The sequence below is a fragment of the Mus pahari genome, chromosome 7 (genome assembly GCF_900095145.1).
Source record: "Mus pahari chromosome 7, PAHARI_EIJ_v1.1, whole genome shotgun sequence".
In the NCBI taxonomy this organism is placed as follows: domain Eukaryota; kingdom Metazoa; phylum Chordata; class Mammalia; order Rodentia; family Muridae; genus Mus; species Mus pahari.
In genome coordinates this window covers 97,416,273-97,429,908 of record NC_034596.1, presented here as the reverse complement: position 1 = coordinate 97,429,908, position 13,636 = coordinate 97,416,273, and the positions used below count along the sequence as shown (strand labels likewise).

At 51.5% G+C, this 13,636-nt stretch overlaps 1 protein-coding gene across 2 annotated transcripts in view; it reads left to right on the top strand.

Annotated features, from left to right (window-relative positions):
- The window catches only part of Prima1 (proline rich membrane anchor 1), a 47,633-nt gene extending 34,885 nt beyond the window's left edge, over positions 1-12,748 (top strand). For both annotated transcript variants that reach the window (XM_029540945.1, XM_021202539.2), the window contains exons 4-5: positions 5,625-5,754; positions 11,152-12,748. In XM_029540945.1, the coding sequence (XP_029396805.1) occupies positions 5,625-5,754; positions 11,152-11,254 (233 nt within the window). In that variant the 3' untranslated portion in view covers positions 11,255-12,748. The remainder of the gene's footprint in view (positions 1-5,624; positions 5,755-11,151) is intronic.
- Positions 12,749-13,636: the final 888 nt, after the last annotated feature.

The following is a 13,636-nucleotide window of genomic DNA, read 5'->3' as shown; positions in this document are numbered from 1 at the left end:
CATGTATGTGTGTGAGTGTGTGTATGTGTGTGAGTATGTGCATGTGAGTGTGTGAAAGTATGTGAGAGTATGTGTATGAGTGTGTGCATGTGAGTATGTGTGTATGTAAGAGTGTGTGCATGTATGTGTGTGAGTGTGTGTGGGTATGTATGTGTGTGTGTACATATGAGTGGTTTTGTGTGTGTGTGTGTGTGTGTGTGTGTGTGTGTGTGTGTGTGTGTAGTACCTGAGATCAACTTTGGACGTCTATGATCATCCTTAACCATCTGCCTGTGCTGTCGCAGTGCTGGAGTTACAGGCGTGCCCCACCACACTGGCTCTTACTGGAACCAAGCTCAGGTCCTTGTTCTCAGGCAGCAAGCTCCTCACTTACAAATCAAGCCCCTGAGAAGTCACTTTTAAACAGCAGAGCAATCATTCTGCTCCCTTCTAAACTGGTTCACAATGGCGCTTAAAGACAGGATTGCTTCCAGACCCCTCAGAGCCCCTGTGATAGGAACAGCTGTCATCTCAGCACCTAGGAGGAGGGCCTCTGGGCCAGCCTGTGAGAGACTGCCTACACTGAGGGTAGCTTCTGAGGGTGTCTGTGAGGGGTTGTCTTGATTGTGTTCATTGACACGTGACTCAAGTCAAAGCCGTCCTAATTGTGAGTAGGACCACTCCCCTGAGCCGGGGATCCTGGGTAAAGTGCTGAGTGCAGGCTGAGCACTGATGTGCAGCCCAGCTGCCTCTCCACTGTGGATGCACGAGACTCATTCTCCAAAGTTCCAGCTGCTGCAGCTCCCCCCCCCCCCGCAGTGACGGACTGTGCATTGAACTGTGAGCTAAAAGAAGACTTTGCCCCTTTAAGTTGCTTCTGTCTGAGTCTTTTTATCACGGCAGCAGGAAGTAAGCCTAAGACGGCCACTTTAATTCATTCCCGCCTTGCATGGCTGGCTCTCTCAGGCTGCCCAGTCGTATGTGATGATTCAGCTCCACCAAGCCCCAGTTTCCCTACTGCTAACAGGGAGTACATGAGCCAGGGCACCACAGTATGTGGTTGTGTGTCGTGAAGTCTATGAGCCCCCCACCCCCAGGGAGGCTTACTGATTTCCTCTGTCCCCTTAAATGCCCACCCACTGGGCGCATCTGATGAGCCACCTCTATCTGCTTCCTTTCCGGATTCCTGTGAATCCTGATCTACTGATCTCTCTTCCCATCCTAGCGCTCGCCACACACAGGACTGCTTTTCATTGGCTTCTTCTACTCTTCCCAGAACTCCCCAGGGCAGAGACCACCTCTGTCCTGGCCACTGCCTGGAGTCCTCCCTCCTACACTGATCTAAGAAATTCCTTGAGGCAGAAAGCTGGGGGGGGTGTCACTGTCCATCATCATCATCACCATCATCATCACTATCATCGCAGTCAGAGTCACTGTCATTTTAAATTGATATGGAAAGTAATAGGGCTTTGTCGTGGCATTTTCATACATGTGTACCACTCCATGCTGTTCTTGTTCATCCCCTTCTCCCCACCCTTTGCTCTTTCCATTCCCTTCCTGCTCCCCGCTGAATCTTCCCTTCTGCTTTGAGGTTACACGATTTCTCTGTCCTCTCCTTTCCCCATTCCTTCTGTATGAGAGATCTTCCTCCCCTCTCATGTTCTTCTTTCTACTTTCACGGATGCAACACACACACAAACACACATAAACACACACACACACACACACACACACACTTAAATCTTAATCGTACATCTAAGGGAAAACCGTGTTCATCTATCTGAATCTGGTTTGTTTCATTTAATAATCTCTGGTTTCATCCTTGGTTTTTGTTTGTTTGTTTGTTCTGTTTCTTTTTGTTTTCAGCTATAAAGGCTTCATCTTTCTTTACAGCTGAAGTAAGTCCCACTGGATGGACCACACCTTCTTTACCTGTTCATCTGCTGATGGACACCTAGGTTGGCCCCATGTCTTGGCTAATGAACATGAATGTATAAGCCGGTCCGTGGCAGGAGTCAGATTCCTTCAGACGTGTACCCAGGGATGCAGCAGTGTGTGTGTTGTTTCTAGTGTTAGATTTCTGCGAAGCAGCGACTCTCAGTCCCCTTAGGTCTGCCCCGCCCCTTTGCATCCTCACCTCTAGGATCCAGGCCCCTCCTTCAGACAGGTGTGAGAAGGAATCTCAGAGTTGTTTTAGTTTGCATTTCCTTGATGGCTCAGGATGTTGGACACCAGGGACTTACTGGCCACTTCCATTTCTTTCAGGAACTTTCTGTTTAGCTCATTGACCCGCTTATTGATTGGGTGGCTTGTCTAATTTTTTTTTTCAGCTCTTTATATAGTCTGGATGGTCCCACCTGATGTGTGGTTGGCAAAGACTTTTAGCAAGTCATCTCTTCGCTCTGATGATGGTTTCCTTGGCTGTGCAAAAGATTCTCAGTGGCGTACGATCTCCATGGGTGGTTCTTGGGTTTATTTCCTGGGCTCTGAGTCCTTTTCAGAAACTCCTGGCCTGGGCCTACATCTTGACACATTTTTCTTTAATGGCTTCAGTGCCCCAGGTCTTCAGCTAAGCTCTCTGTGGGCCACTGTCTTGTTGCCCATTGCTTCGTATATTTGGAACTTTCTGGATATTTGAGGAGAGTCAACAAAGCACACTGTCTTACCCCCTGTTGCCTAGAAGCAGAAGTCTGAAAGCTTTTCACCATGGTGTCCAGGGCCTGGTCCAGGCTGGGAATTCCCAGCCCTTTCATGAGGCATGGGCTGACTAGAAAGAACAAGACTCCCCTGGCACAGCAGACTTGAGTGAGCCTGGGCCCCCCAGGCTCCCCCAGTGCCCCCGTGGCTACCTGATCATCATCTGCACTGGGTCAGGAGAGCTGACTGATAGGTCAGCTTCTCGGGTTCAGGAAAGGGTGACACGACCCTGAGGTTTCAGGACAGCTCCTGCCTTTCTGTCATGTTTAAAGGGACTGACAGAAAACAGCAGCTCTTTCCTGGGCCTTGGCGTTCCCCCGCCTGTCACCCAGGATTGCCATCTCAAAGTGCAGGTTGCCCTTTCCTTGGGTACTGGCTGGCAGTCTGTGCATGTCGTCGCTTCTTTTGGAGATTGCTGCTTCCTCATTGCAAGAGGATCAGGTCTTAGTCAGCTTCATAGTCATCCCGTGGCAGCTGGCGCCAGGTCTGGCAGAGGACAGCTTGTGTCTGATTCATCTCTGTCCCCCTTAGCTCTTCGCAGTAAACACTGAGCATGCTCAGTTCATGTCCCAGGGAATGCATGCACGCACACATGAATGAGCACTACGAGGAGGCTACCTCTAATTATGAGCCTCCAGCCTGCCCACCTGGTGAGCTGTGATCGTCTTTGCAGGAGTCCTGAGGGAAACTGAGGCAGTGACGAGGCTAGTATGAAGGAAGCTCCAACAGCTTCAGGGCCCCGCTCCAGTCCTCACTCAAGTTGCTTCAGTGTCCATTCTCTGTCCTGAAGTGACAACACCCGGGCTTCCTCCAGCCCTGGCATTCTCTAGTCAACTCAAGCAAGGACAAATGCGAATGCCATCTTCGAATCTATCTCTGGCTTTGTGAACAAAATCTGTGACTTGTGCCTCAACTAGGTCTCTGGAAAGGACTCCTCTTCAGAGATGGGCTGTCTCCTTCTGCATGCACAGTGCTCATCTGCACCTGCTGGGTCCCACTGGTCTCAGACAGAAGGGCACACAACCAGAGCAAGCTGTTTCTAGTAGCAATGCTTTGAAAAAGGACCATCAAAAGAAAATCCCCACCTCACCTCCAGAGTATAAGGAAATTTGGCTCTGCCAAATCCCAGACCGAGGCTTAAAACCTGGCTTGTGGACAGAATCTCAAAGGAGGGCCTTGATGGCACCTTTGAGGGACAATTCTAACTTAGGTGCATCTAGCTCATTGTGACTATCCCTAGCTGATGAAATCATTTGTTGTAGCAACCCAAAAGAACACCTTCCCCTTCCTGTGCTCTGGGACACTAGGCTGAGGAGTAGCCACACACTGAGACTACACACAGGAAGATGGCAGCTGCAACATGCAGGGTGGATGCCCCCCCCAAAAGGTCAGTGCCTAGGACAGAGTTACAGAAGAGCTTTCTCTTCCATGAAAAGAAGGGGCAGTCCTTTGCAGGTGCTGGAACAGTATAGACACTGCAGCCCCGACCGATCCCCTGGGAATTCATAGAATGTCTTCCTGGATCTTCCTTCTCTCTGTTCTGCTCGGTTCTTGGTTCTGCCTGGGAGGGTACCAGAGTGGAAACATCTGGGAAAGATATCTAGGTGTTTGCTTATGATATTAATCACGCACATCACATACACACACATAAGCACATGCACATGCACTACTCGTCCACAAAACTACTGAACTAACTGTATAACTACCTTGGTAAATCCCAACGCTGCTAAATAAATAAAGCAGATGTAAAAACAAACAAACAAACAAACAAACAAACAAACAAACTAGAATGCCTTTCACGTGATCTGATTTCCATGAGTGCCAGGAGCAAACAAATCTTATCTATTATTTTAGCCATTGCTAGGATGGCTGTCCCAGGTCAGGGATCGTTGAGGAAGAGACTCAAGGGTATTTTGAAAGTCGTAGGAACCATGAGTGTGGCTTCTGCTGGTGTGGACATCTGTTACAGCCATCGGAAGGTCTGTGGACAGGCAGGATCCCCTCCCCCCTGGACACTTTCCTGGGTTCTTGGGCATCTTTCACTGGCTCCGGACATGCTGTGGCCTCCTTCAGGATGCCTCGTACAGAGCTGGGGATACAGTTGTGATTCTTGTGCAAATCTTCAAGTATATTGATGACTTGTCTGTCTGTCTGTCTGTCTGTCTGTCTGTGTGATCTGTCCACTCCTCTCTTCCCTCACCCCCCCCCCCGCCTCCCCTCCAGTCCTTTTGTAACACCCAGGCCTCTTTGCTTTACTGGGGGCATGGGAGGAATAAACAGTCAGTTGAGACCTGTTATCCAGGTGAGCATCAACATACCCAGACCAACCAGGGAAGGGGCTTACCCTAAGACTCCTCAGGGGTAGCGTGAGGACAGGAAGTCCTTGTGGAGTTAGCTGTCATGTTACATGGTTATGGATACGTGTTCTCGGCCCCTTCCACGCAGACTGTGACAGTGGCATCACCTGGGCCCAATCCAGGCATGAAGAGCAATAACCTCTCATAAGAAAGTCAGTTCAGAAGCACATGGAGGGGCCAGCCTCCCTCCTTTCTCTTCCTAAGTCCCCTGCGAGCCTGCCACCCCACCCCCAACCACAGAGGCACCGGATTTAATGCCTTGGCCGAGAGAATGAGATGTTCTGTTATTTTTCATGGGAAATTAAGCCCGACCCTGCTGTCAGTTAGCTCAGGCCTGGGAGGATGGAGGCCTGCTTAGCCAGGCGCTCAACCCCTGCTCTGAGCTTGTGGAGGCCGGGTGGAGGCACTGAGTGGGGGAAGGGCTGGCTGGGGGCCAAGCATGATGTCACCTGCTGAGGTGGGGGGTAGGGAAGGCAGCAAAGTTCAGAGGGCCTTCCTTGGGGTGATGGATAGCTGTGAGTGCCACTCCCTGGACAGTACCACAGAGATCCACCTCTCACTCAGAGACACGGGGGCGCCGGTCTCTTTCAGCTCCTAACTCTACCTCCTGCCCTGCGGAGGACAGCTGGTGGTCTGGTCTGGTGATCATCGTTGCAGTGGTCTGTGCCTCCCTGGTGTTTCTGACTGTCCTGGTCATCATTTGCTACAAAGCCATAAAGAGGTGAGTGTCCAGCCACCGTGTCACGGGGAGCCCCTTTGGAGACCAGCAAGGCCACTTTGGTAAATGATAAAGATTGTCATCCAGTTAAGGAGTGGGAAGGATGAGCAGGGGACCCTCTCTGTCCCTAACCGGTTTAATGCTTGCCATGAATTTGCTGTAACGGCTACAGCGGGTTTCTCTTTGTTCTTGTACCTTTAATATTTCAGAGTCGATCACAGACATACCTTCCCAAGGGTTAGGATGTTTGATCCTGCAAGTTCTACATCTGCTTTAGCAAACACAAGAGCCATGCAGAAAACACCGTCAAGCACCCAAGGGCAGCGGTCATTAATAACATTTCTGAGAAATATGATTAGGGAACGTTTTCCTTCCCTAATCCCTAAGCTCTGAAAGTTACTTCTAATTATTACTAGAATAATTGGTAGCATCTCAGATACTTAATTTTCTCTCCTGAGTCCACTCACCTGCATAATTATATCACTTTAACGATTCAAAACCAAGAAGAATGACAAAAGAAATCTTAGAAGGAGGGTGTGGTCGGGCCCATGGGCCTCAAGCCCTGCACCTGGGCAGGAGAGGGAGGACTTGAGCCAAGCCACTGCACAGACCTGGGCACGCGCATCCCAGTGCGGAGACGGGGAGTTACTTCTAGAACTCAGATTACAGGATGACCTCAGCAAACAATAGACTCCCGGAAATTTCAGGCTATGTTGTGGGTTTGTCTCTCTGTCCTGTGTTCTTAGTCTGTCCCCCAACCTTTCCCCCAGTGCTCCTGAGTTTTTCAGACTAGGAAACTGAGTCTCCAAGGAGATAGGAAGCTGCCATCCTATCAGAATTTGAGTCCAGGACTGTGTGGTACCAAAGTCCGTCTCTCGTCAGCCAACGTTGACGATGGATGAGCCTATGCACCCCTGTCTGCCCTTCCTGGGGAGTGAGGAGGTGGGGATTTGATGTCTGTGTCCTGCCGAGGTCAGAAGGTCAGACAGACAGACAGGCTCAGAGGCCCTGAGACCCAGTAACTCTGGGCACAGACCTGGCTTTGGACACCAAAGTGGATGGAGTCTTTCACTGCTAAAGTGTTGTGACTACCCACTATGTGCTGGCTCCATTAACAGAGACATGGAGTGTTTATAAATGATAAAGATCATTTAGCCATTCACCACTCACCTGACCCTAGGAAAGAGGACTGATCGTCCCTAAGCTTAGGGACAACTGCCTGCTGTGGGTACTCAGAGGGGTCATGGTGAATCCCAATCCCAGTTGACAGTAGTTGAGCCTCTAGGACTTTGGGAATTGGAGCTTGGGCTGTTCACTGTGTACCTTGGGGTGATAGTGCAGATGCCACCACTGACTGAGTCAAGGAGGTGACTCTGCCTGGATCTATCAAGGTCACTGTTTAATATGGTCACGTTTGTCTACTCCTTCTGTCCTGGAGGGCTGCAGGCTATCTAGTCTCACACAAAGGTTTTGGGCTCAGACCTTGTCCTATTCAATGCTGTCTTCCCCTATTTGTCATCTTGTCAGACCAGTTCCATCCCCAAACTGCAGGTTCAATAGATATATTTGAGACAGGATCTCATGATGTAGCCCAGGCTGGCTTCAAGCAAACCCTCTATTCCACTGCTTCAGCCTCCAGTGGGCACGGGGAGCCCAGGCCAGGAAAGACTTCTGGAAACCCAGGACAAGGGTTTTCTGGGGTGCCAAGGTCACCTTGGGAACCAGTCCCAAGAACAGGGGTCTGTGTGTGCCTGTCACCAGAGTGAAATAGGTGGAGGCTGTTTCCAAGGACTTACATTTTTGTTTCATAGCTCTCTATTCTATTGTCTGAAGCTTCAGAAAGGCAGATACCCAGACCCTCAGTGGGTCAGGTGCCATGTGGGCAACCTCTGTCCACAGCCCCTCCCACAAATGATGTTCACACCTCCTAACCATGTGGTATCTCAGGGGTTTACAGAGCACTCAGAGAGCCTAAGATATCCCCGAGGTTCCCTGTCTAGAGCTCCACATGTGGCTGGCTGTGCATTCTCTGGCATCAATCCTGGGAAGGGCTCTGTCCTGTATAGATCCATGACTGCAGAGCTCTGCAGAGCAGAGTCACAGCCTTGAAGGGGCCTCCCCCTGCCTGCCCCAACCCCTGCTGCTCCCAGCCTCAATCCAGAGGGTTGATGTGGATAATGTGAGGGTGTCCACAGGTCACATCCATGGCTCACCTTCACCTGGGTGTAGAGGGAGAGCTGCTCATGCACCATCTGCTTCTCCCAGTGACACCTTGGTGTCTGGGGAAAGCTTTTTTCTGGCCTCAAACTCAAGATTGGGGAAGTCTGTGCTCTGTAGAGGAGGCTCCTTCTGGGCCTCTGTGATGTGTGGTTTGTGTGTTTGTGTGTGTGTGTGTGTGTGTGTGTGTGTGTGAGAGAGAGAGAGAGAGAGAGAGAGAGAGAGAGAGAGAGAGAGAGAGAGAGATGAATGTATCTTTTCCCCAAACTGTGGACTGCTCATAGCTAAACTGCAACTTCCCTTTCCTCAACACAACAGCAGCTTGGGTGCAGAACTCTAGAGTCCAGGCCTGGTGGATGCAGCTCCTGCAAAGGCCCTTTGGGGCTCTGTGGCTGGAGCCCTGTGCATGGTGCACCAGCACCTAGTGGGTCAAGGCAGGTCTCCAAAAGGCAAGGCCACTGTCCCCCATCCCTTCTGCCAGAAGCCAGGACACATGGTGACACTCACTCCCCTTTCTTTTGGTTTTAGGAACCAGGCCATTTAAAGGAGCTCTCTGTGGCCTCTGCCTTGCTTGGTGGGACCAGCCCAGCTTGGCTCCCACAGATTGGAGGATCGGAAAGAGTCCTAGCAATATCTGCTAGGTCTTCCAGAGCCTCAGAAGGTGCATGCTAAGTAGGAGGTCTGGGCAGACTGGAGGACGGTATGATGGCCGCTGCTGGCCAATCAATCAACTCCCGTGATGCCTCTCTGACAGTAGTGCTGAGAGCTAACAGATACTTACAGAGCACTCACTGTCTGGTAGACACCCATCCGCATGCTTGATATGCACTAATGTGTTTAATCCTTCCAACAAACCTATGGAAGAGACACTGTTGTACCCATTTTATAGAAAAGGAATCTGAGGCTCAGAGAGGTTGCATAGGTTGGTTGAGTTCGCACAGGTAGAGAGTGGTGGAAAGCTGAGGTTCTAGAAGCTGTGGCCTCTGCCCCTTAAAGTGGCTAGTGTCACCCATGAGTGCTGTGTTTGGTGAGAGAATGGAGTCACAGAGCTATCCTCCTTCCGCTTTGGGGACAAATTGGCTCTCACTGGCACCAATGAATCCCAGAAGGCTTTTCGAACAGCTATGACCAAAGTACAGGGAGCAGAACAGAGGAAGTCTTGGCTCTGGTGCCAGGAGGTGAGCAAGCCAAACCTACGTTCCCCTGAGAGCCTTTTAGGCCACCATCACCACGAGCTGGCATCTGGACACTTCTGTGCCCTGTGATTGATTTTGAAGGCTCAGTAAGACTTGGAGGGATCTCTGAGAGGAGGTGCAGGGAGGCTTCTCCAAGGAGCCAGACAGAAGAACTTGTTCTTAGGAGAAAGCCTGCTGGGGATGGTGACCTATAGGGACAGTCCAGGTCCCACTGCGATGCAGCTGGGAGCCTTGGCAAGTCAAAGTTTTCACTCAGCCTCAGTTTCCCCCTTGAAATGACTCTTAATTCCAGTCTAGATTCTTTGGGGGGGGGGAGCCTGGAGAGGAACAAAGATCTCTACCCAAAAGGAGTCTGTTCAAAGCATGACACACCGGGGCACGGGGGGGACAGGGGGATTAGATCTTGCTTTTTCTAAAAGCCGCAGTGGCTAGGCTCAGCCAACTAGAGTGAATTCTTCTGTCAAAAACTTTTGATACAAGAAAGAGGGGAACAAGAATAAATGTGACCTCCATGTATCATGTGAGATGTCCTGATATCTCATGACTCTACTAACCATCTCCCTGCCTCCCTGCTTTGCTGAGATTCCGCAAGCAGTGTCCATTCTGAGGTCTTTGAACGAGACACAAAATACCATTCCTGCCCATCCTGTCTTTGGGCAGGCTCTGAGGATGCTCGAGTCTCCAGATGCACCAGAAGAGGTCGTCAGACCTCATTACAGATGGTTGTGAGCCACCATGTGGTTGCTGGGATTTGAACTCAGGACCTTCGGAAGAGCAGTCGGTGCTCTTAACCACTGAGCCATCTCTCCAGCCCGATCGCTGAGTTTTTGAAGATGATTGTAAATGTCTAGTTTAGAGAATACCTAGCAAGAGCCATTCATCCCGGGTACCTCTGGGGACACAGGAGGTGCCTGAGCAATGCTCAATTGGAGCCATCTACACCTACGAGGCAGCAATATAGTGGTGTGAAACAGATTGTACAGTGCAGCCAGGAGGGTGTGGATACTCAGGGTGAAGACCGCCCGAATGACTCAGAGAAGAAACAAGGGCTTCAGACAGGCCAGAAGGAGCTCTGGGATGTCACACCCTCAGCAGAGGGCCTAGACCCTTTTCAGGACCTCCCTCCTAACCTTCCTGATCCCTTGTACTCAAGACAGGATCAAGACCGGATCTTGGGTTCAGTGGCCTCTGAGATGAGCTTTTGATGGTCCTATGAAGCAATAAAGATTCACTGGCCTGTACTAGCTCAGCTTGGGAATTCGTCATCATTACCCCTGCCATTACCATCACCACAGTCACTGTCACCACCGTTGTCATGACTACCACAACAACTATAACTGTCATCCCCCTGTCTACTAGCACCACCAGCACCTCCACCACCTCCCCTACCATCACCACCTTCTCCACGTTATCACCACTACCATAACTTCCCTCACCATCATTATCACACTATCAGCATCACCCTATCCACCACCACTACCATCACCTCCTCCACCATCACTAACCCTTTCTCCACCACGATTATCACCATACCCATCACCAGTAGCATCAGGTTGTCATCACCGCCACCGCCAGCCCAGCCGGTGTGACTAACACCTCCACGGTTCTCACCACTCAGTCACTCCCTCCATGTACCATGATTTTGATCACACAGAAGCAAGATACAAATTCCGATTACTAATGCTGCTCCTGGTGAACCAACTGCTCCGAAAGGGATCAATCAGAGCTCAATCACGCTGGGCTGACCGCACATCTTGGGTTATCTAGAATACTTCGATTCAGACTGCTGTCTCCTTCCCTTCCCCTTCTTAGCAGACCCTGGCTTTGTATACTAAATTATACTAAATTATACCCTAGTTAAGAGACTATGTAGCTTCTGATTGACCCCACAGATGTGCTAACCTGGACTCTGGCCCAGAGGTTACATTGTCACAGTTGCTCAGAACTGACGATGATGTCCTTGTCCCTCTTCACTGACCCTTTCTAGGAAACCACTGAGAAAAGATGAGAATGGCACCGGTGTCGCTGAGTACCCCATGAGCTCCTCGCAGAGCCACAAAGGGGTGGATGTGAACGCTGCGGTGGTGTGAACCTGCAGGCCCTGGGACCCACTGGCCAGAAGGGCACCGTGGTGACACTGGTGGACATGGATGGCAGGTGGACATGAGCTGACCCTGGGCCTGTCCAGGACTTCCTGCTTCTCAGGCCTCGAGCCTCCTGACAGAGAAAGCATCCTCTTCCCGGGCTATGGTCACCCCCGAGGGGTGCACCACCGACACCAGGCTTGAGCCAGGCTCCCCTGCATGTGGCCCCTGAGCAGCACCACCACCCAGAGGTCTCCATCCTCTCCTTGTCTCGCGTTGGGCACACCGACTGTCACCAGTTGCTCCTGAAAGCATGTATTCCAATGAAAGCGGAGGGTCTACCCGTCTGCCTGGGGCAGAGATATCCCACTTTAGCCAGAAGCAAGGTGATCCAGGGACTGCTCCCATTCTGGAAGTTTCCCTCTCCTGCAGGAAACTCACCTGCTCCTCTGTGGACATTCTTACAAAAGCCATCACACAGCCATGAGACAAATGTCCCCTTCCAAAGGTGCTTCCCACACATCTGTCCATCACTGTATCTGCCATGGTCTTCCACCTCCACTGCCCGTGTCACCCTCCTTTGCCCACCCAGAGCCTAGCCTGTGACTCCTTACTGCATGCCTGCCTGGGGGAGCAGTGAGCCCAGCCTACATAGTCCTCAAGGAGTGAACTCAGTGTCTCCCAGACGCCCAGGCAGAGGGTGTCTCAAGAAAGTCAGAGGTTCCCTTTGCCACTCCGACATCCCACCCCTGGCTCTTCAGGAAGCATCAGTGTGAGCCAGACCCTGCCTCACCGGACAGAGGTCACAACTTGTGCCAAACCCGTAAGGGCACTCCGTGCCAGGCTGATGCTGGTCTAGTGCTCTGTGACCCACGTACCCCCCAACGGTCCCCTGAAGCCTAAATTTGGTACTCAGAAAGTTCCCAAGAGAAGGTAGCCTTCTGTGTGTCCCTAAAGTGGCTTTCTCTGTGGGCCAGAACTCTTAGGGCACCAGAGCCACCTGAGTGTGAGCAGAAGAGAAAGTGGGGAAGGATCGGCTAGCCTTGATAACCTCCCACCCACAGGCTCGGTTCCCTGGAGGCCACCCACACAGTGAGGCACATCCCTTGACCCTTGTGATTTTTGTATCCCTTGCCCCTCCCCCCACCCCCCTCACCAGCCACATGGCCTAGAAGGAAGCAAGCCTACGGGAAAGAAACACCCCCACAGTGTAGAGATGTAGCTGGGTACATTAGCCTCCTCTTCAACCACCAGAGATCTCTGGTGAGTGTTTGTGCTACACGAGAATTTCAAAGCCAGGTAAAACTGATACGCAAGCCAGTCCTGTGTGGCTGGGTGCCCTGAAGCTGACCCTGTTCTCTGCCCCCGAGTCACTAGGTACGGGCTAAGGACAGTCCAGGGCAAATGTCCTGTAAGTGACATTTGCCCTCTTTTGCTTGAGGACATGGCTTTGGGTTAGTTTTGAATGTCCCCTTTACAGCCTTGTGCTCCGGCACAAGGTTGCCAAGATCCTTATCTGGGGCTGCCCCCCCACCCACCCAGGGGAACATGGGGCCCGTCCTCTTTGGATGTGATTTCAAATGATGAAGAAGCCAGGGGAGGTGGATCAGGGACAGGCAAGATAAGGGTGAGAAGCCTGTTTGGCTCCACCCTAGTGCCTTGTCTCTCACCCCCATGAGACAAGGGACAGTCTCCCGGTGCCTGGGCCCGCAGCAGACCCTGGGCAGTTAGGAGCCCTGGCCCTAGTTGTAAACATACACACCTTGGAGCCTCACAGGAGAGAGTAACACCCTCCCACTCCACCTCCAGTTATCAAGACTCAGGAGTGAAGAAGGGGCACCCCAGGCTGGAGGGGTCTCCCTACTATGGGGCCTGAGGGCTGGGCAGAGCCTGAGATCTCCATGTACCTATGTCCAGACCTTGGCTTACACCTAGAAAGCACACAGTGTGTGTGTATGTGCATGTGCTACTAGCCCGCAGGGACCTTGGCTGGGGTTGCACTGTGCTTGTCTGGTATACATGTAAATTCTCTTTAGTGGGCTTGCATTACCCTGCCCCACAGTTAGGGGAAACCAAGGGAAGGCGCTAGGTCTCAAAAGGGTTCCCCTGAGAGCAGCCTCTCAAGCCAGGACTGGCCACTTAGAGAGTACATCTCACGTCACAGTAGACGGCGCTACTTTTTAAGCCCACATGGCTGTAACGTGCATAAAATCAATGGTGGCCAAGAGCGTGAACCTAGACCTTCATTTCAAAGGGCCCTGCGCCAGCTCCACTAAGACCTGTTCTCAGTGCAGCCTGAATGCAGGGGTCAGAAGCAATACCCATGTCCACGCGTTTCCTCCGATGTTTCTCACCGTGGTTAAGTCGTGTCAGAACTCAGCAGCATCG